General features: G+C 41.3%; 1 protein-coding gene across 3 annotated transcripts in view; it reads right to left on the minus strand.

The window, feature by feature from the left end:
• LOC105728572 (E3 ubiquitin-protein ligase RNFT2) overlaps positions 1-23,663 on the minus strand; it is a 292,363-nt gene that overhangs the window by 88,178 nt on the left and 180,522 nt on the right. For all 3 annotated transcript variants that reach the window (XM_012468997.2, XM_012468996.2, XM_012468998.2), the window contains one exon: positions 20,552-20,656. In XM_012468997.2, the coding sequence (XP_012324420.2) occupies positions 20,552-20,656 (105 nt within the window). The remainder of the gene's footprint in view (positions 1-20,551; positions 20,657-23,663) is intronic.

Genomic DNA, 23,663 nt, shown 5'->3' on the forward strand with positions numbered 1-23,663 from the left:
GGTGATCCCCAGGCAAGCAGGGTCTGGAGTGGACCTCCAGCAGTTCTACAGCAGAGGGGCCTGAGTGTTAGAAGGAAAACCAAAAAACAGAAATAACTTTATCATCAACAAAAAGGACATCCATTCGGAGACCCCATCCGAAAGTCACCAACTACAAAGACCACAGGTAGATAAATCCACAAAGATGGGAAGAAACCAGCGCAAAATGGATGAAAACACCCACAGCCAGAATGCCTCACCTCCTCCAAGGGATCACAACTCCTCACCAGCAAGGGAACAAAGCTGGATGGAGAATAAGTCTGATGAATCGACAGAAACAAGCTTCAGAAGGTGGGTAATAACAAACTTCTCTGAGCTAAAAGAATATGTTCTAACCCAATGCAAAAAAACTAAGAACCTTGAAAAAACGTTTGACGAAATGCTAATGAGAATAAACAGCTTAGAGAAGAATATAAATGACTTAAGGAGCTGAAAAACAACATGAGAACTTCGTGAAGCATACACAAGTTTCAATAGCCATATCGACCAAGCAGAAGAAAGGATATCAGAGACTGAAGATCAATTCAATGAAATAAAATGAGAAGGCAAGATTAGAGAAAAAAGAGTGAAAAGAAATAAACAAAGTCTCCAAGAAATACGGGATTATGTGAAAAGACCTAATCTACGTTTCATAGGTGTACCTGAATGTGACGGAGAAAATGAAGCCAAGCTGGAAAACACTCTTCAGGATATTATCCAGGAGAACGTCCCCAACCTAGCAAGGCAGATCAATATTCAAGTCCAGGAAATACAGAAAGCACCACAAAGATATTCCTCAAGAAGAGCAACCCCAAGGCACATAATTGTCAGATTCACCAGGGTTTAAATGAAAGAAAAAATGCTAAGGGCAGCCAGAGAGAAAGGTTGGGTTACCCACAAAGGGAAGCCCATCAGTCTCACAGTGGATCTCTCAGCAGACACCCTATAAGCCAGAAGAGAGTGGGGGCCAAGATTCAACATCCTTAAAGAAAAGAACTTTCAACCTAGAATTTCATATCCAGCCAAACTTCACTTTATAAGTGAAGGAGAAATAAAATCCTTTACGAACAAGCAATTGCTGAGAGATTTCGTCACCACCAGGCCTGCCTTACAAGAGCTCCTGAAAGAAGCACTAAACATAGAAAGGAACAACCTAAAAAACATACCAAATGGTAAAGAGCATCGACACAATGAATACACTGCATCAACTAACGGGCGAAAAAACCAGCTAGCATCAAAATGGCAGGATCAAATTCACACATAACAATATTGACCTTAAATGTAAATGGGCTAAATGCCCCAATCAAAAGACACAGACTGGCAAATTGGATAAAAAGTCAAAACCCATCACTATGCTGTATCCAGAAAACCCATCTCATGTACGAAAACACACATCGGCTCAAAATAAAGGATGGAAGAAGATTTACCAAGCAAATGGAGTTGCAGCTAGGAGTTGCAATCCTAGTCTCTGATAAAATAGACTTTAAACCAACAAAGATCAAAAAGAGACAAAGAAGGGCATTATATAATGGTAAAAAAACCAAGAAGAGCTAACAATCCTAAATATATATGCACCCAAAACAGGAACACCCAGATACATAAAGCAAGTTCTTAATGACCTACAAAGAGACAAACTCCCACACAATAATAGTGGGAGACTTTAACACTCCACTGTCAATAGTAGACAGGTCAATGAGACATAAAATTAACAAGGATATCCAGGACTTGAACTCAGATCTGGACCAAGCAAACCTAATAGACATTTACAGAACTCTCCACCCCAAATCCACAGAATATATATTCTTCTCAGCAACACATTGCACCTACTCTAAAATTGACCACATAATTGGAAGTAAATCACTCCTCAGCAAACGCAAAATAACGGAAATCGTAACAGTCTCTCAGACCATAGTGCAATCAAATTAGAACTCAGGATTAAGAAACTTACTCAGAACCACACAACTTCATGGAAACTGAACAACTGGCTCTTGAATACTGACTGGATAAACAATGAAATGAAGGCAGAAATAAAGATGTTCTTCAAAACCAACAAGAACGAAGACACAATGTACCAGAATCTCTGGGACACATTTAAAGCAGTGTCTACAGGGAAATTTATAGCAATAAATGCCCACATGAGAAGCAAGCAAAGATCAAAAATCGACACCCTATCATCAAAATTGAAAGAGGTAGAGGAGCAAGATCAAAAAAAACTCAAAAGCAAGCAGAAGACAAGAAATAACTAAGATCAGAGCAGAACTGAAGGAGATAGAGACACAAAAAACCCTTCAAAAAATCAATAAATCCAGGAGCTGGTTTTTTGAAAAGATCAACAAAATAGCCAGACCGCTAGCCAGATTAATAAAAGAAAAGAGAGAAGGATCAAATAGATGCAATAAAAAAATGATAAAGGGGATATTACCACTGATTTCACAGAAATACAAACTACCATCAGAAATTACTATAAACAAGTCTATGCACATAAACCAGTCAACCTGGAAGAAATGAACAAATTCCTGGACACCTGCACCCTCCCAAGCCTAAACCAGGAAGAAGTCGAAACCCTTAATAGACCAATAACAAAGGCTGAAGTTGAGGCAGCAATTAATAGCCTACCAACCAAAAAATGCCCAGGTCCAGATGGGCTCACAGCCAAATTCTAGAAGACATACAAAGAGGAGATGGTACCACTCCTTCTGAAACTATTCCAAACAATCCAAAAAGAGGGAATCCTTCCCAAATCATTTTATGAGACCAACATCATCCTGATACCAAAACCTGGCAGAGACTCAACAAAAAAAGAAAACTTCAGGCCAATATCCATGATGAACACAGATGCAAAAATCTTCAATAAAATACTGTCAAACCAATTGCAACAGCACATCAAAAAGCTTATCCATCACAGTCAAGTAGCCTTCCTCCTGGGGATGCAAGGCTGGTTCGACATAACGCAAGTCTATAAACGTAATCCACCACATAAACAGAACCAAAGACAAAAACCACATGATTATCTCAACAGATGCAGAGAAGGCCTCAGACAAAATTCAACAGCCCCTTATGCTAAAAACTCTGAATAACTAGGTATCAATGGAACGCATCTCAAAATAATAAAAGCTATTTACGACAAACCCACAGCCAATATCATACTGAATGGGCAAAAACCGGAAGCATTCCATTTGAAATCCTGCACTAGACAAGGATGCCCTTTCTCACCACTCCTATTCAATAGAGTATTGGAAGTTCTGGCCAGAGCAATCAGGCAAGAAAAAGAAATAAAGTGTATTCAATTAGGAAAGCAGGCAGTCAAACTGTCTGTTTGCAGATGACATGATTGTATATTTAGAAGATCCCATCATCTCAGCCCAAAAGCTCCTTAAACTGATAAGCAACTTCAACAAAGTCTCAGGATACAAAATCAATGTGCAGAAATCACAAGCATTCCTATACACCAATAACAGATTTAAAGAGAGCCAAATCAAGAACAAACTGCCATTCACAACTACTATAAAGAGAATAAAATACCTAGGAATACAACTAACAAAGGATGTAAAGGACCTCTTCAAGGAGAACTACAAACCACTGCTCAACGAAATAAGAGAGGACACAAGCAGATGAAGAAACATTCCATGCTCACAGTTAGGAAGAATCAATATTGTGAAAATGGCCATACTGCCCAAAGTAATCTACAGATTCAACGCTATCCCCATCAAGCTACCTAAGACCCTCTTCACAGAACTGGAAAAAACCACCTTAAACTTCATATGGAACCAAAAGAGCCCACATAGCCAAGACAATCCTAAGCAAAAAGAACAAAGCTGGAGGCACCACACTACCTGACTTCAAATTATACTACAAGGCTACAGTAATCAAAACAGCTTGGTACTGGTACCAAAACAGAGATATAGACCAATGGAACAGAACAGAGGCCTTGGAGGCAACACAACACATCTACAACCATCTGATCTTTAACAAACCTGACAAAAACAAGCAATGGGGAAATGATTACCTGTTTAATAAATGGTGTTGGAAAAACTGGCTAGTCATGTGCAGAAAGCAGAAACTGGACCCCTTCTTGACACCTTACACTAAAATCAACTCCAGATGGAGTAAAGACTTAAACATAAGACCTAACACTATAAAAACCCTATAAGAAAACCTAGGCAAAACCATTCAGGACATAGGCATAGGCGAGGACTTCATGACTAAAACACCAAAAGCATTGGCAACAAGAGCCAAAATAGAAAAATGGGATCTAATTAAACTCCAGAGCTTCTGTTTAGCAAAAGAAAAAATCATTAGAGTGAACAAGCAACCAACAGAATGGGAAAAAATTTTTGCAATCTATCCATCTGACAAAGGGTTAATATCCAGAATCTACAAGAACTAAAACAGATTTACAAGAAACAAACAAACAAACCCATTCAAAAGTGGGAGAAGGACATGAACACTTTTCAAAAGAAGGCATATTTGATGCCAACAAACATATGAAAAAATGCTCATCATCACTGGTCATTAGAGAAATGCAAATCAAAACCACACTGAGATACCACCTCACGCCAGTCAGAATGGCGATCATTAAAAAATCTGGAGACAAAAGATGCTGGAGAGGATGTGGAGAAATAGGAACACTTTTACACTGTTGGTGGGAGTGCAAATTAGTTCAACCATTGTGGAAGATAGTGTTGTGATTCCTCAAGGACCCAGAAATAGAAATTCCATTGACCCAGCAATCCCATTATTGGGTATATACCCAAAGGATCATAAATCATTCTATTATAAAGACACATGCACACGAATGTTCACTGCAGCACTGTTTACAACAGCAAAGACCTGGAACCAATCCAAATGCCCACTGATGTTGGACTGGACAGGGAAAATGCAGCACATATACACCATGGAATACTATGCAGCCATAAAAAACTATAAGTTTGTGTCCTTTGTAGGGACATGGATGAATCTGGAAACCATCATTCTCAGCAAACTGACACAGAACAAAAAATCAAACACCACACGTTCTCACTCATACGCGGGTGTTGAACAATGAGAACACATGGACACAGGGAGGGAAGCATCACACACTGGGGTCTGTTGGGGGGAATAGGGGAGGGACAGTGGGGGACAGGGAGGTTGGGGAGGGATAACATGGGAAGAAATGCCAGATACAGGCGATGGGGGGATGGAGGCAGCAAACCACATTGCCATGTATGTACCTATGTAACAATCCTGCTTGTTCTGCACATGTTCCTCAGAACCTAAAGTGCAATTAAAAATATATGTGTGTGTGTGTGTGTGTGTGCGCGTGCATGTGTGCGCATATTCTGGAGTTAAAAAGTACAGTAACTGAGCCGGGCACAGTGGCTTACGCCTGTAATCCCAGCACTTTGGGAGGCTAAGGCGGGCAGATCACCTGAGGTTGGGAGCTCAAGACCAGCCTGACCAACATAGAGAAACCCCACCGCTACTAAAAATACAAAAATAGCTGGGCCTGGTGGCGCATGCCTGTAATCCCAGCTACTCGGGAGGCTGAGACAGCAGAATCACTTGAACCCGGGAGGTGGAGGTTGCCATGAGCCGAGATTGTGGCATCGCACTACAGCTTGGGCAAAAAGAGTGAAACTCAGCTCAAAAAAAAAAATTTTTTTAATTAAAAAAAAAAGTACAGTAACTGAAATAAAAAATTCCCTAAAGGAGCTCAACAACAAATTTGAGCTGGCAGAAAAATTAGTAAACTTGGCCAGGCGTGGTGGCTCATGCTTGTAATCGCAACACTTTGGGAGGCCAAGGCGGGTGGATCACCTGACGTCAGGAGTTCAAGACCAGCCTGGCCAACATGGTGAAACCTTGTCTCTACTAAAAATACAAAAAATTAGCCAGTTATGGTGGCACACATTTGTAATCCCAGCTACTGGGGAGGTGGAGGCAGGAGAATTGCTTGAACCCAGAAGGCAGAGGTTGCAGAGAGCCACGATCGCACCATTGCACACCAGCCTGGGCAACAGAGCAAGACTCTGTCTTGAAAAAAAAAAAATCAGCAAACTTAAAGTAGGTCAACTGAGAGTATCTACTCCATGGGCGGGGGGGAAGAAAAAGAACAAAGAAAAACAAAAGTCTATATTCCTAGTACTTTTGGAGGCTGAGGCAGAAGAATCGCTCAATGACTTGAGACCACCCTGGTAAACAGCGTGAGACCCTGTCTCTACAAAAAAAAAAAAAAAAAAGAAGAAAGAAAGAAAGAAGGAAAGAAAGAAAAAAAAATTAGCCAGATGTGATGGTTCGTTCCTGTAGTCCCAGCTATTTGTGAAGCTGAGGCGGGGGATGGCTTGAGTCCAAGAGTTCAAGGCTGCAGTGAGCTATTATTGCACCATTGCACTCCAGACTAGGTGACACAGTGAAATCCCATCTCTAAAATATGAAAACAACAAAGCAAAACAAAAAAAATGAATAGGCCGAGGCGGGTGGATCATGAGGTCAAGAGATCCAGACCATCCTGGTCAACATTGTGAAACCCCGTCTCTACTAATACAAAAAAAATTAGCTGGGCATGGTGGCGCGTGCCTGTAATCCCAGCTACTCAGGAGGCTGAGGCAGGAGAATTGCCTGAACCCGGGAGGCGGAGGTTGCGGTGAGCCGAGATCGCGCCATTGCACTCCAGCCTGGGTAACGAGAGCGAAACTCAGTCTCAAAAAAAAAAAAAAAAAAAAAAAATGAATAAAATGAACAGAGCCTCAGAGGCCTGTGGGATAGGACCCAAGTATAGCAACATACACCAAATGAAGTTATCTCAGAGCAGACTTTCTGGTGTACTACTGGAATTAGGGGGGTATTAATCCAAACTAGATTATTTTAAACTAAGATGTTGACTGTAATCCGTAGGCAACCACTAAGAAAACAACTCAAAAAATAAAGAAATTAAAATGGCATACTAGACAATATCTATGTAACACAAAAGAAGGCAGTAACGAAGAAACAGAGGTATAAAAAAGACATTAAGACACACAGAAAGAGGCTAAAACTTATGAAGTAAAATTAGTGAGAATCTAGGAACTCAGTTTATCTCAGTCTCAAAATTTCTGGCTTTCTATCTCAAACCAACTATACCAAAAATAATCATTACAATACCTTATTCAACCAAAAGCGTATCAAAGCAATACTGACCAACCTAACACTGACGGCACATTCAAGTTCTCGCCTCCTTAATTACACTTCTGCTGCATATGCGTGCATGCAAGCTCCATGTGTGAGAAGTCACATCACCTCAGTCACTTTCCCTACAGGTATGGATGCATTGCATGGAATTCACAGCATCAGAAGTTAGATCACATGGCATAAATAAGTGACAAAGCTGTCATTTTTCTGAACCTAAATGTCACACCCTAATGCTGAGGGTGTCATGTTGTCTCAAGTCTCTAATGATTTAAAACCTGAAGAATCGAGAGGGGCCTTGGAGATGAACTAGGTGCATCTCCTCATTGCAAGAAGGGACCACACTGCATCCCCAGCCAGTGGGGCTCAAGCAATCCTGCAACGCTTCCAGTGGAGAGCTGACCTCCCGCATCAGTCTGACCTACCAAAAGGCAGTCTGAATATTAGAAAGGGCTTCCTTCCACTGTCTAGAAAACGCACCCTACCTATGGCTCTCATTATGCCCTTTTGAAGAAATCTATTTGCTCTTCCACCTAACAGTCCCTCAAATAGCTGAAGACAGCGATCACATTTCCCCTTAGTCATTTCTTCATTGCTCTATATATTATCCATTTCCTTCTACCATTTTTCATATAGTTTCCATTCCGACACTCTCTCAATGTAACCTAAAACATTTGTACATCTAAACCGTCCCTCTTCAAATGTACTCAGGACTCTGTAAAATGTGGGCTGTAAAATGTCAGGACTCCGTAAAATGTCCGATATGGGCGGTGCAGTGCCACGCACGGAAGGATCTTATCACACACTGGTTTTCTGCTTTACCTGCAGCCATCAACATGGCTACTCAACTAACAGTCCACTAAAGCTTCTGCAGTCTGTTTAATTTATTAAACACCCATGAACTCACCACCCTGCAGAAGAAAGAAAAGACTGCTCATCAGCTTAAAACTCCTGTGTATCTCTCTCTGTTTACATTCTCTTACCCACAATAGTAACCTCAATTTGGTGCTCATGATTCTTCAGGGTCTTTTAAAACACAAACAAACAAACAAAAGTCCACCATACTTTCACCACACTATTTTTTATACTTAAATTCTTAACTTTGTAAACTTTCTATGCATTTTAATCCCCACCTCAATGTCTGCCCCACCCCCCAGCATTTTAGCCACCCCAGATAATCTCTGAATCCCAATTCTGGTATCCATAGCATCAGCCACTTCTCCCATCCATAAGTCATCAGCAAAATATGGTCTGTGGGCCTTTCCATCTTAATTATTAAAAAAAAAAAAATGGTAACCAGGATGGTGCTAAAGACAGAGCTCTAGCTCTGTGGCAAACCACTGGAGCCCACCCCACAGGCTGACATGGATCCATTATGCAGCCCACCCTGGGCATGGCCACAGCGTCAGTTACAAATCCACTTAACCACACTGTCATCCCACACTTCCCCATCTTAGCCTTAAGGGCTCAGGAAAACAAATCCTCATCTGATCACAAGTGGTCAGGCAACAAAGAACAGGATTACAACGCAGCAATGCTGGAGCTCCAGTTTGACTAGACAGAACACCATGGTTTTATTTTTGGCATGTCTGGTCCACAGCTGAGCCTACCCTTGACACCCAGATGCTGTCTGTCCATCTGTCTGTGCCAGAGTGAGTCTGAGCACTGGGCAATCATGAAGCACAGATAGGACTAGATCAATGTCAGCTTTGAGGGAGCCAGGACACAACTTGAGTAGTTCCAGAGCAGAGTATGTCCCCTAACTGAGCCCTGGAATTCAGGGTTAAATAAGGTGTAAGATAAGGGTAACATATAGAGACCTTTATGGGTTCTCAAAGGCAGAACATGCTCACAAAACACAGGGCAGCTTTACTCTGATCCTGGGCATACATATGCCTTTTTTGTAGAAACCATAAAATTTTGTAAAAGTCATGAAATGTAACTACTGAACCAAAGACTCAGAGTAGTTAAAAGATCATATAAATGCAGCCATTATTTAATTACATGGACCAAAAGCATGCTCAGTGGAACAACACCTCCAGGTGTTAATAAGTTCCCTAAAAAAGGATTCCATGGTCAAATGAGCTTAGGAAACACTGCTTTAAACAAAACTAAGCAGAATTCCTTGCTGCAGAACTTCTCAGTGCTTTGAACAGCAGTGACGTGTGTTGCATAGCTCTAAGAAGGGGATACAGGTTGAGTATCCCTTATCCAAAATGTTTAAAACCAGGAATATTTTGGATTTCAGATGTTTGCATTATTCTGATCAAGTCTCTCAAATCCCCAAATCCAAAATCCGAAATGCTCCAATAAGCACTGAAAAAGTTTCTAATTTTGGAGCATTTGGGATTTGGGAGGTTCAATCTGTATAAGAAGCTGCATTTCCTAAACTCATTTGGTTTCTGACCTCTTTTTGCAGGAGTATCTCAAAAGCCCAGTGCTCTGCTGAGGTCACTTTAGAGAACACTGCTATGGGTTACGAGTCAATCGGTTAAGATATGTTTTGAGCACTAACTATGTAGGTACTGGGCGCTCAGGCCCGCAGTTCTCATCTACTTCCCACCTCAAGCTATGAAACCAAAACCTTTGGCACGTGAGAGAGATACCATGGACACACCCAGACTGGGGCTACTTCTCCATGGCTGAGGAAGCTATAGGGAAATGCTGGGGTCCCTGCCCTCACACCCAGGTTAGATTACAAGGCTGGCCCCAAATAGGGGAAGCAATCTTTTTAATTCTGTGTTCAAAAATGAGCTACAAGGCTGCGTTTTGTTGGATGGAGCCTCTTGAATCATCCGCACTTTAGGAAAATCCAAAGTCAGTGCTTAATGCTTACAAACTAGAAAATCTCAATTAAACGAAACATTCTGTATGAGTTTTCATGAAAACTGTGCAAATCTCAGCCACTTTAAAATGGAAACTTTTCAATGAGACTTTCAGGAAGTCTCAAATATGTCAGACCTTAAAGATGTTGGAAGCTGAAAGCAGCTTTTTATAACAGTTTCAAGGAAAATGCCAAATCATTTTAAACAACACAACCTGAAATTTGTACGACAAGTTACGGGATGAAAACCTGAGAACAAAAAAGTTGATGCTGTGGTGCACCATTCACATCACTAACCCTGGATCAGTGTTTCTTCTGTAGAAAGTCATAGTCAAGTTAATGTCCTGGATAACAAATAAAAAAATCTCTTTGAGGGACTTACAATAGGTAGAGGTGAGAATTACTTCCAAAAAGGGATCAGGATTGTATTCACAATTAGGTATTAAAAACAGAAATGCATAAACAATTGCTTTAGCAAACTATAAAGGGAGGGTGCTTTTCTTTCTTCTTTTAAAGGAGAACAAAAATGACAGGTTTTAAAAATGTCTTTTAATTCTGAAGGAAAAAAAATCAACAAGAAAAAGACCTGTTAAACTTTCACAAGCAAATGTTAAAGGGTCCCACCAAAAGGAAATCTTGTTAATTGTTTTGATTTCTTAAGTTTTATGAAATCTAGCAAGTTTACAAGCCTGAATTTTCCAGAGGCCTAATGGTCTTTCTTTAATACACCAGAGTTGGAATGGCCTTGCTCAGTAAAGCCCCACTGAGTGAGCCTCAGCTGCAAGGACTTGCTAATAAAAGTGTCTCCAGCATTTTGCTTTATAGCACCACTGTGAATCACAGCATTTAAAAAAAAAAAAAAAAAAAGCTCTTGGCTCAAAAATTAGCTTTATTAGCTCTGCCTGGATTAGGGTTACCAGTGAGGCTCACGCGGCGGGGGGAAGTGTCATTGTTCCCTTCACAGGTTCACACACCAAGTCTACTCTGGGAGGACACACCACATAGAGACAGCTCTCTATGCACTCACTATCTCAATTTCCTCTCTCTCCACTTGCTCGGAAGCCCACTAGCTTTTGCCCCTAACACACCACTGACTCTGGTTAAGGTCATCGGTGACCTCCATCTTGCAAAACCCAATGGTCACTGCTCAGTCCTCCTCTTACTTGATGAACAGCAGCGCTTAATACCTCTGATCACTTTTTCCTCCTGGAAAACGTCTATCCCATGGTTCCAGGGAACTACACACCCGGCTTTTCTTCCTGCCTGGCAGGGAACTAACTCCTTCCTGGTCCTCTGTGCTGGCCCTGCTCATGTCCACGGCCTCTAATCCTTGAGGTGCACCAGGGCTCCATCCCTGAACCCCTCCTTTATTTACACTCACTTCCTTCATGTTCTCATTTGTCCCCTGGCCTTAAATACCATCAATGTGGACTGACAGCTTCCAAATTTTCATCTTCGGCCCAGAGCTCAACAAAGAGCTCATCCTCAGCCTCACAACCAATGACTGACCTTCCCCCACACATGCTCCTTCCACGGTCTGCTCCCGTCTGTAAACAGTGACCTCATTCCTCCAGTTGCTCAGGGCAAACACCCTGGAGTCCTTGTTGGCTCTCTTCCTTCTCTCCCCACGTCCAGCCCATCTGCAGTTCTGACTCTGCCCACTTCTGCTGGTGCCATCCTGGCCCAAGCCACCACAGCCTCTTCTCTGGATGACTTCAGTGGCCTCCTAACTGGTCTCCCTGCTGCCGTCCTTGTTCCCCAACAACCGATTCTCCACACAGCAGCCCAAATGGTCTCTTTTTAAATGTAGGGCAGCCCTTGTCACCCCTCTGCTCAAAGCACTCCAAAGGCTTCCCATCTCATTCACAATAAAACTTCGAGTTCTTTTAATGGATTAAACGTTTTTCACATCCTGAGCCCTCCCCTCCTTGTACTCCCTTCTGCTCCCTACACCCCCATATCAGTTTCCTATGACTGCGCTCACAAATGACTACAAACTTAACTGCTTAAAACAACACAGATTTATTCTCTTATAGTTCTGGAGACCAGAAGTGTAAAATCAAGGTGTGGGCAGGCTGCATTCCTTCCGGAGGCTTCAGAAAGAAAACTGTTTTCTTACCTTTTCCAGCTTCAAGCTACCTACATTCCTTGGCTTGTGGCCCCTTCCTCCACTTCAAGGCCAGCAACACAGCATTTCCTCTCCTCCCTGATGTCCTGCCTCCCTCTTATAAGAAGGCTTGTAATGCACCTGACCCACCTGGATAATTCAAGATAATCACCCCATCTCTAGATCCTTAACCTAATCACAACTACAAAGCGCCTTTTATCATGGAAGGTTAACACATTCATGGAATTCAGGGATTAGGATGTGAACATACTTGGGAGGGCCATCATTCAGCATACCACAACCACCCCCTTTGACCTTCCTGCTGTTCCTCAAACGCAACAGGTGCACTCTGCCTCAGATGAGCTTCAGCTGCGCCTGCCTCAAGTCCTTTGCCTTTGCTACTCCCCTCTGCCAGAGACCTGCACAGCATCCTTCACCCCTCCTTCAGGTCTTTGCTCAAAGGTCATCTTCTCTGCGAAGTCTTCCGTGACAACTTAGAGGTGCAACCCCCATATCACCTCTACTGTCTTATTCTTTTCTGTAGCACTCACTGGCGTGCGATAACTCTATGTAATCATGTGTTTACTGCATACAATGGAAGCTCTCTGAGAAGCAGCTTTTTTATGTTTTGCTCTCAGCTGTCTTCACTATACAGAACAGTACCTGGCATACATTCAGCCCTATATAAATAACTGAATGAGATAAAAGAGTAAGTCCAACTGTTTTTTAAAAAATTAGATTGCTTTTATTCTCAAAGGTCATAGAAACAGCTCAGCTCCTGGCATGTGCTGCCCTCCATAGGCTCTTTCTTATTCACATGTATTATTTTGCTCTCTGCTTTTTCTTTTCTATTAAATTTTTTAATTGTGGAAAAGTTCAAACACATAAAAGTCAAGTGAACAGTATAAAGAACTCCAAAGTATCCACTGCTTAGTTCAATGTTCATTTGCCATTCTTGTTTCACCTAGCTCCCAATCTGTTTTTTAGAGTGATTTTGCCTTTCCCTAAATTTGTGCTTAAAGGAGGCAGCCACAATAATTACATGAATTAAAAGGAACTCCTGAGGGCACTTGGGTCTTGAGCATACAAGGAACCTTCCACAGAACTTCCTGACAGAGAAGTCTGGTGGCAAGGGTGAAAGTAAAGAACTAAGGGAACCCTGCCAGCAACCACAGGTCTGCAGAATCATTTCTGCCAGGAAAATCAATTCAGCCTCACTTGGCTATGGATTCCTGACTTTCACAGACTTCATTAAGATTATAGATCTTTAGCTATAAGCGCCTGGATTTTAGTTTCTCTACATGGACATAAAATCACATTTTCCTTGAAACTTGAAATACCATAATCTAATATACTGGTCTTTAGTTCTAGAATTACTTATTTTGCTGTCACCTACTTCTTGCTCACCAATATTATCAAACATTTCAAGTTTTTAACCTCTGCGTCTTCCCTCTTTTTCTTTATTGCTTTGTTTATGCACGTTTTTCCTCCCTTTTACTTGAAAAACATGACATCGTTACTTATGAAGCTAAATTCCTAAAATAACACATTAGGAAATACACAGAACTAAAATATATGTTTAAAAACTAAAAACAGAATTACAGAGATGGAGAACAGAGCAGTGGTTGCCAGGGGTTAGGGATAGAGCTAGGGGTGGACTTGAGGTTCGTGTGGCTATAAAAGGCTGTGAAACAGTAGCACAAGAGATTCTCGCAATGAATGCTCTATATGTTGACTGCAGTGATGATCACACAAATCTACCTCCATGTAAACTTCCACAGATTCACAAATAAGTGCATGTAAAACTAGTGACATTTAAGATTTGTGAATTGTGCCAACGTCAGTTTCCTGGGGTTTTGCTACTATTCTGCAGTTATGTGGGATATTACCAATGGAGGAAACTGGGAAGGGTACACAGGAACTCTCTGTACTATATTTTTGCAACTTCCTATGAATTTATAATAATTTTTAAAGTTTAAAAATTGAATGTTGGTAAATACCTAAAAGCCATCACTCCTCAGAATTATTCATGTTGTAATATAATGGCAGACTTACTTTTCACCTAAAAACCAATTTGTAAATCTGAAATCAACAACTGTGTCATTGTTATTCACTAAAAAATAGTATCCTTTAAACGCCAGGAGTCCTGTGGGCACAAAAAAAGATGAACAGAAAATTATAGATAGCAAGATTATAAAGCTGTTCAATGAACTGTCCAACAAGTAACTTTGCTTACTAAAAGCCACACTATTTTCAAGATGTTTTGGCAAGAAACACTCCCACAGAGATATTAAGTCCCCCGAGGGACAACTATTGAAAGGAAGGAGCTGGAGCCCTTAGCATCAAAAGTACACAAGGATCACAAACTAATGTAGTGGGACTTCAGTTTTGAAAACACAAAGCCTCTGAAGCAGAAAAAGAGGAGGGGATGTGGAAAGGAGACAAAGTCAAAGCAAAATCAGTCTCCGGCATGGTTTGTGGGATAATTAAATCTCAAAGGCCTCCCAGTAACAGAGTTTCTTACTGTTAGTCAGTTACCAATTTGGCATAAAGATCTAAGCAAACAGGTTTTCTCCAAGGGCATACATTTAGTTCATGGTGCCAATTCTACATAACTGGCCCAATTTCACTAAAATCCCAAGGCACCTAGATTAAAAGAGAGATGGAGAGAGAGAAAAAAAGCAAGCCCCTCTAAAATAAAATCATAAAGCAGCAGGACATTCCACAGAAGAACTTCCTCCCTGTTTCAAAATAAAAACACCCCAAGAAACAAATGAAAATGCTACTCACTTTTATTACTTTATGGTTTTAATTTTAACGATTGATGAAACAAAGCCAATTCTACAAAATACTAGCCACCTATTGTCATTCTCATGTAAGAGCGCCATAAAAACCTTGACTTCACAGATCACAGTCAACTTAGTCACTGCACCCTAACGGGGTTCTGTTTAAGAATATTTTCTATTCTTATACACGTGCTCTAAAAACTGGGTTAACAACAACAACCAAAAGCCAGATCCAACTGGCCATAGAGGGGAGAATTCTGCCGGACAATTGGACTACTGTGTTGCAAATTAAACTGTTCACACCTGCAGAATAATCTCACCAGCATAACCAATCTACCCTGTAATGCAGCCCCATTGTACCAAAAGGGGATCTCTTCTTCCACTAGATCCTATCTTTCTCTGATAAACTCTTTGGATGAGAAAACCAGCAGCAGATGTGAAAGCCACATGGCCCTCTACAAAGCAGGAGAGCAGAAAGCAATGTTAAAAGAAATGATTTCTTAAACAGCAGCTCGCTATCAAGAATGAAGATTTTATCGTCTAATGCTGACTTTGTGTAAAGCAGCTAGCTATTAGACCCTGTTCCAAGACTTCGGCTAACAGCATCAGGCTGAAATCCAGGAATTGGCCTCATTTAGCTATACTCTTGTTTTCAACTCTTGGGAGCAGGGCCAATGTGTAAAGTTAGAATATAACAAATCAAATTTCCAAGGGGAACGAAAACAATATAGGTACTCATGCTTAGTGCAACTGATAGGCTCTGAGCACAGTTTACATTTCAGCACATTTTTTAAGTGAATTTGAGTCTTTAAATAATTTCCATCATTTCCCAGACACACATTCTGCATCAAAAAATATTTGTCAATGCCCCGACTTAAGCAATAGTGCAACAATCAAGAACATTAAAAATCCTTTCAAATTCATATTCAAGTAGAAAAATGATTAAGCAAAATGCTTCATAAAGAAAGAGTAGAATGGCTGGGCGCGGTGGCTCACGCCTGTAATCCCAGCACTTTGGGAGGCTGAGGCAGGGGACCTCCAGGTCAAGAATTCAAGACCATCCTGGCCAACACGGTGAAACTCCATCTCTACTGAAAATACAAAAATTAGCTGAGCATGGTGGCACACGCCTGTAGTCCTAGCTACTCAGGAGGCTGAGGCAGGAGAATCACTTGAACCTGGGAGACGGAGGTTGCAGTGAGCCAAGATCATGCCATTGCACTCCAGCCTGGCAACGGAGCGAGACTTCGTCTCAAAAAAGAAAAAAGAATTTTAAAAAGTCTAAATGGTCCTGTATCACCTGTGACTTCACTGAACTGCCATAGAGGTGGCAAGCTGTAGAGTCCAGATTTGGCTACAGTTTTCACCACTCTCAAACCGCCTTCCTATGCTGAATGTCATAGTCTCGGTGGTGCTTTCAATTTTAGTGTGCAGTTTTCCTACGACTGAATTTTGCAAACCCTTTCTCTTAAAGCTGTAAACAACTGTGTAAAATGCATGATAGAATACAGGGATGAAAATGCTAAGCACTAAACAAACTAATTTTTTGGCAGTTATGGAGAATGGATACTCCAGTGTCTCCTAGAGAATACAGTTGTCCATCAAAAGCCAAATGGTTAGCAATCATACACCCAGTTAACTTATGAGAAATCAACAGAAATCTATAAATGTAATACAATACATTAACAGAATGAAGGGGAAAAATGATATAATCATGTCAGTTGCAGAAAAAGCATTTGACAAAATTCAAGATCCTTTCATGATAAAAACTCTTAATAAATGAGGTATAGAAGGAATGTACCTTAACACAACAGAGGCCGTATGTGACAAAACCAAACCTAACCTCATATTCAGTGAAAAGCTGAAAGCTTTTCTTCAGAAATAAGACAAGGATGTGCACTCTGACCACCTACCTTCAACATAGTATTAGAAGTCCTAGTCACAGCAATTAGGTAACAGAAAGAAATAAAAGGCATCCAAATAGGAAAGGAGGAAGTTAAACTGTCCCTCTTTACAGACAATATAAACATCAATATAGAAAACCCTAAATACTCCACCAATAAACTAAAAAACAATTGATGTTGCAGGGTACAAAATCAATACACAAAAATCAGTAGAATACACCAACAACAAGCTATCTGTAAATGAAGTCAAGAAAATAATCCCATTCACAATAGCCACACCAAAAATAAATACTTAGGAACAAATTCAACCAATGAAGCTAAAGACCAATATGCTGAAAACTGTAAAGCATTAAGGAGAAAAGGGAAGAAGATATAAATAAATAGAAAGATATTCCATGTTCAGGGATTGGAAGAATACTATCAAAATGTCCATACTACTCAAAGTGAGTGAAATGCAATCTCTATCAAAATTCCAAAGACATTTTCAACAGATAAAGAAAAAACAATGATAAAATTTTCATAAAAACACAAAACATTGCAAATAGCCAAAGCAATCCTAAGCAAAAAGAACAATGCTGGAGGCATCACAATGCCTCATTTCAAAGTATACTACAAAGCTATAGCAATGTAAACAGCATGGCACTGGCATAAAGACAGACACACAGACCAACAGAATAGAATTGAGAGCCCAGAAATAAGCCTGTGCATTTACAGTCAATTGATTTTCAGTGAAGGTGCCAAGAACACACAATGAGGGAAAAAAGTCTCTTCAATAAATGGTGTTGTGAAAACTGGATAGCCACATACAGAAGAATAAAATTAGACCCCCATCTCACACTATTATCAAGAAATTAACTTTCACTTGAAGCCAGGAGTTTGAGACTAGCCTGGGCAACCAAGCAAGACCCTGTCCCTACAAAATATTTGAAAGTTAGCTGGACATGTTGGCATGAGCCTGTAGTCCCAGCTACTCAGGAAGTTGAGGTGGGAGAATCATGTGAGCCCAAGAGTTCGAGGCTATGGTGAGCTATGATCACACCACTGCATGCCAGCTTGGGCAACGGCGTGAGTGTCTCAATAAAAATAAATAAATAAATTCAAAATGGATTAAAGTCTTAAATGTAAGACTCACAACTGTAAAACTATAAGAAAGAAAATTAGAGGGAAAACTCCATGACACTGTTACAGGTAATGATTTGGATATGACCCCAAAAGAACAGGCAACAAAAACAGACAAATGGAATTACATCAAACTAAAAAGCATTTGTACAACAAAGGAAACAATCAGCAGAGTACAGAGACAACCTACAAAATGAGAAAAAATATTTCCAAACCATATATCTGATAAGCAGTTAGTATCCAAAATGTTACATAAGGAACTCAAACAACTCAATAGCAAGAAGACAAACAATCCAATTTGAAAAGGAATAAAGGACTTGAATAGATATTTCTCAAAAGAAGACATACAGATGGCCAACAGGTATATTTAAAAATGCTCAACAGCACTAATCATCAGAGAAATGCAAATTAAAATGACACTGGTTAGAATGGCTATTGCCAAAAAGACAAAACAAGTGCTGGCGAAGAGGTGGAGAGAAGGGAACCCTTGCACACTGCTAGTGGGAATGTAAAGTAACACAGCCATTAAGGAAACAGAGGTTCCTTAGAATATTAAAAATAGAACTACCAGATGATCCAGCAATTCTGGTTGCTGGATATACATCCAAAGGAAGTGAAATCAGTAAGTCAAAGAGATCTCTGTACTCCCAGGTTCAATGCAATGTTATTCGCAACAGCCAAGATACAGAATCAACAGATAAATGGATAAAGATAAGGTGGCACATACACACGAAGGAATACTATTCAGTCTTAAAAAAAAAAAGAAGAAGAAGAAGAAGAAAATCCTGTCATTTACAACAACATGTTTGAACCTAGAGGGCATTATGGTAAGTGAAATAAGCCAGGGACAGAAAGACAAATGTTGCATGATCTCACTTAAATGCAGAATCTAAAAAAGTTGAGCTCATAGAAGTAGAGAGTAAAATGGTGGTTACCAGTGGCTGGCGGAGCAGGATGGCAAAGAATACAAAACTTTAGTTAGATGGAAGGAATAAGTTCAGAGCTCCACTGTACAACAGTGACTTCAGTTAATGATGTCTACTTGAAAATCACTAAGAGAATAGATTTGAAGTGTTCTCACCACAGAAAATAAGTATGTGAGGTAATACATGTTAGTTACCTCCACTGAACCATTCCACAATGCACAGATATTTCAAAAATCATGTTATACCTGATAAATATATATAACTTTATTTGTTCATTTAAAAAAATAAAACGAAATTTTTAAAAAAGAAAAATCAGGCCAGGGGCAGTGGCTCATGCCTGTAATCCTAACACTTTGGGAGGATGAGTTGGGCAGATCACTTGAGGTCAAGAGTTCGAGACCAGCCTGGGCAACATTACAAGACCCTGTCTCTACTAAAAAAAACAAAAATTAGCTGGGCATGGTGGCACGCGCCTGTAATCCCAGCTACTCAGGTGGCTGAGGCAGGAGAATTGCTTGAACCCAGGAAGCAGAGGTTGTAGGAAGCCAAGATCATGGCACTGCACTCCAGCCTGGGTGACAGAGCAAGACTCTGTCTCAAAAAAAGAAAAGAAATATCAATCACACACTCTTGGCCAAAAAGGCGAGAACAAAAGAATAATTTTAATGGCATAAACTTTTGCCTCTCTCAAAATGTGGCCAAAGCCACGCTGGCATCCCCTGCTTAGAGAGCAGACTATCAACGGGGCCGGGAGTGGTGGCTCACGCCTGTAATCCCAGCACTTTGGGAGGCCAAGACGGGCAGATCACCTGAGATCAGGAGTTTGAGATCAGCCTGGCCAGTGAAACCCCATCACTACTAAAAATACAAAAATTAGCTGGGTGTGGTGGCATGTGCCTGTAGTCCCAGCTACTCGGGGGGCTGAGGCAGGAAAACTGCTTGGACCATGGGGAGGGTGGACAGACGCTGCAGTAAGCCAAGATTGTGCCACCGCACTCCAGCCTGGTCAACACAGCAAGACTCCGTCTCCAAAAAAAAAAAAAAGAAAATAGACTATCAGGCCCACCCCAGACCTCCTGAATTTGAATCTCCATTTTATCAAGATGCCCCCATGATTCCTATACACAATGCAGTTTGGCCTGAATGATATCTCCCACCATTCCACTCCACAGGCATATGACCCAGAGTACGCATGAGATGGGTGACACTGATCTGCAATTCCTTTGGTGGGTCTCAGTTCTCACCTGCCTTGCACCTCACTGATTGAGATTCTGAAGTTTAAAGGGTAATTTGGACTACGCACCTAAAACATGATTTCACTGTTCTGTCCCTGGGCTGACCCTCAGCCACCAACCTAACAACTGGCTTGATTTAACCAGGGCTCACCTCTTTGCATTAAAAACTGTGAGTACATTAATAGCGCAGGCAAGCTCGATAAAGGCTGAGCACCAAGTTGTCAGCCACCAGCACACTGCTGCAGGTCAGCCATAACTCAGACTGCAGGGAGAAGAGAGTTCTTGGGTCACAGAAAGATACACACTGAGTGGTGATGTGGAATATAATCCTTTAAGGTCAAGGTGGCTTTCCTTCCAGCAAACTTGCCATCCAATTAATTCATTCTGCAAAGTTTATAATTCTGTAAGTAAATTTCTATTACCCATGAGAGTCCTATACTTTAATCACTCATTTAGGGAAATCTTGAACATCTGTTGGCAACAGCTTACCTGTGCACATCTTCCTAGTTCTTTCCTGTCCAAATACTGAAAAATATTGATTGCCAATTCGTAAGGCAGTTGGATATCAAAGAAGGGCACATCATTCATTTCATTCTGTGGGGGACAAAAAAGGAAATAAGTTTACAATTCTTAGATATGGAAATAACTCAAATGTACAGGCCCTTCAAATGACCAGAGATATCCTTAGGTGGTGACAAGATAGTTGAAGCTGTTTCCCAGGAGGGAGGCATCCACACTGTTTCACTAGGCAGTCATGGAACTATTTCAGAACCTGCCAGCCATCCACCATTCTCAGACTCCCACACGTCTCCACTCCTCATATTCACTTATGAAACTTGTATGATCATTTCCCATCGTGCTTCACAGAGTAGCAGGGGTGCTATCTTCCAGCCTTGTATATGGCACAGCAATCAGTGCCAAGGTCTGTGGAGAGGCTCCTGACCTCTAAGGAAAGGTGAGCAGCAGGCAGCCAAGAAAGTGAGCCTTGAAATCAGGGAAGACACCCCTCCTCCCAGGGCAACCGCCACTACTCCCAACTAGGAAGGGAGTGGGTACTCACAGCTAGAGAAAAGCTGCTTTAGGTCACTAGGGGGTTTTTACTGGGAAAAGAATAGGGCTACAAACATGAGCAAAAAGTAAACAAGCGAACACTGCTCTTGATCGCAGTGAATGCCACCTCTCCTTGACCACTGGCAAAGTACAAGGTTTCCCAAAGCTCTCAGGGGTTTACACTGGTTAACCTGAGCGAGCCAGTGCAAACAAAGCAGTTCTTCTTCGGTGTCATTTATTAATGCAGAGAAATCAGAGCTCGCCTGCCTTTGGATAAGCAATTAGAGATGAGGTAACGGGCTTTACTTGAGAGATAAGGCTGTCATGACGATCCTGGTAGCACAAAGAAATATGAGTGTGAAACAGAAAAAAAGCCAAATGTACGTAAGTACCCCTCTGCCTGTTCCCAATCCACCTGCCAAAGCTCACTTTGGTATGTGCTTCTGCAAAGCTAGGAAAAGCTGTGCTCTTTGTCCCAATAGCATTCGCTTAATAAAATCCATTTTTAATAAGCTTTGGCTGACATCAGTGACTTATTGCTTGCAAGCAAATTGTTAATTCACCACTCAAACGCAGCAGTCTTACATACTGCAAGGCTGCTGTCTCGAAACAAAAATCGCCTCATTGTTTTTAAGGGAGTGTAAGCACTGATTTAGACCCTACCAAGACTCAGGGTAAAAATTTTTTCTGGAATGAAATTTCTGTTAATCTAGGGGTCTCGGAACTAACAGATATCCCAGAGCATAAAAAGGAAATGCAGTATTTAACTGTAAAAACAGTGCAAAGGATGAAGGCCAAAAGGGTTCTCTGGAGGAAAAAAAGAGTAAGAGTTGACAGCTCTCTGTGGGCAAAGAGAAGGAACAGAATGTTAAATCAAGAGAAATTTTGGCCGTACAGAAAAACACAGGAAAAAAAAATCTGCAAGTGTAATTAGAAGGCTTGGGGTTCGTGCCTAAAAAAATAAAGGAAAGTCATTGGTTTCATGTCAGGCTCCGTCCCCTCCCACAACTAATCAGTTTCACTCATCAAGAAAAAGAGGCATCACTTTCTCTCTCGGCCTAGATACAACTTGAGACTCTTCAAATCAACACTGGAGGGAGTCACTGTTTGCCAAGGAAAGCCGCACTCAAGATGAAATTTTCCTTTGCAATTGTGGTCCTCCTCCTGCTTTCTTTTTTGGATTTTGACTTTGTAGAGAGGACTACTTTACCTACTTGGTAAAGAAATAAGAGAAAAATGTTCCTTATCCTCATACAAATAAAGCCAAAGAAAAGCCTGTGTTCACTGAATCTGAAGTCTTGTTTAGCCTTTTGCTGTTAGAGACTTTCCAGGCAGTGCTTTCTTCAATTGGTCCCATTTAGGACTCACTATGAACTGGTTTCTGGACTTGACACTACTCCGAAGAGGCACAGGACATCATCTTCTTTGTTTTTAGCTATTCTGATGCAGAAAAGTCACACTTCTGGTAACAGGAGCCTTCCAGTTTTGTTTTGTTGTTGTTGTTGTTTTTTGTTTTGTTTTGTTTTGAGACGGTCTTGCTCTGCTGCCCAGGCTGGAGTGCAATGGCATGATCTCAGCTCACTGCAACCTCCCAGGTTCAAGCGATCCTCCTGCCTCAGCCTCCCAAGTAGCTGGGATTACAGGCACCTGCCACCACGCCTGGCTAATTTTTGTATTTTAGTAGAGATGGGGTTTCACCACGCCAGCCAGGCTGGTCTCGAACTCCTGACCTCAGGCAGTCTGCCCACCTCGGCCTCCCAAAGTGCTGGGATTACAGGGTGAGCCACAGTGCCCAGCCCGAGCCTTCCATCTTTTGCCTACTCAGTTGGCTTAGCCTCTACCCTCATCATGGGAGACAATGACTGTACCTTGGCATTACCCTAGCCCTGCCACCAGTATCCTTGATCCCAACCACCATAATCTCTGGGATGCAACCCAGCTTGGAGGTTCAGAGCAAAGACTCAAACTGATAAACCCGTTCGGCCACCTTACCAACAAGCAACCAGGCTTAGTGCATCTGTGCTTCCTCATCTGCAAAATAGACATAACCACTCTATGAAATAGGTATGTTATTAAGAATAAAAATGAGACCCATGCTGGTCTCACTGTTAATGCATGCAGTATGATGGTTCCTGATCATTTAAAAGTTCTGAAGGGCAACCACTGTTTCAAACCATTGAATTGTGATTTTGTAAAAGACTTTACACAGCCAAACTTAAAACAAAACAAAACAAACAAACAAACAAAAAAAGTGTGCCCTCAAAATTATGATCTAAACTCCAAAAGAGATCAAGTTCCGGACTTTCATGTAGATGACCTTCCATGGCTAACCACTGGAAAATGGCAGGGAAAAAAACAGAAACCAATACACTAAAGGAAGGTCCACATCTTAAGAAATATAAAGACCCCCACACCCCCCACAAGGTGAGGAGACCAAATGCTCAAGTTTCATGCTGCACACTTAGAATAATTCCAGCAAGACATTCTATCAATGGTCCTTGTCATAGATACTGCAGTGGGTCACTCAGATGCCCCCTTCGGGTCCCCCTCA

The sequence above is a fragment of the Aotus nancymaae genome, unplaced genomic scaffold (genome assembly GCF_030222135.1).
Source record: "Aotus nancymaae isolate 86718 unplaced genomic scaffold, 86718_ANA_hifiasm-v0.15.2.pri h1tg000021l, whole genome shotgun sequence".
NCBI lineage: Eukaryota > Metazoa > Chordata > Mammalia > Primates > Aotidae > Aotus > Aotus nancymaae.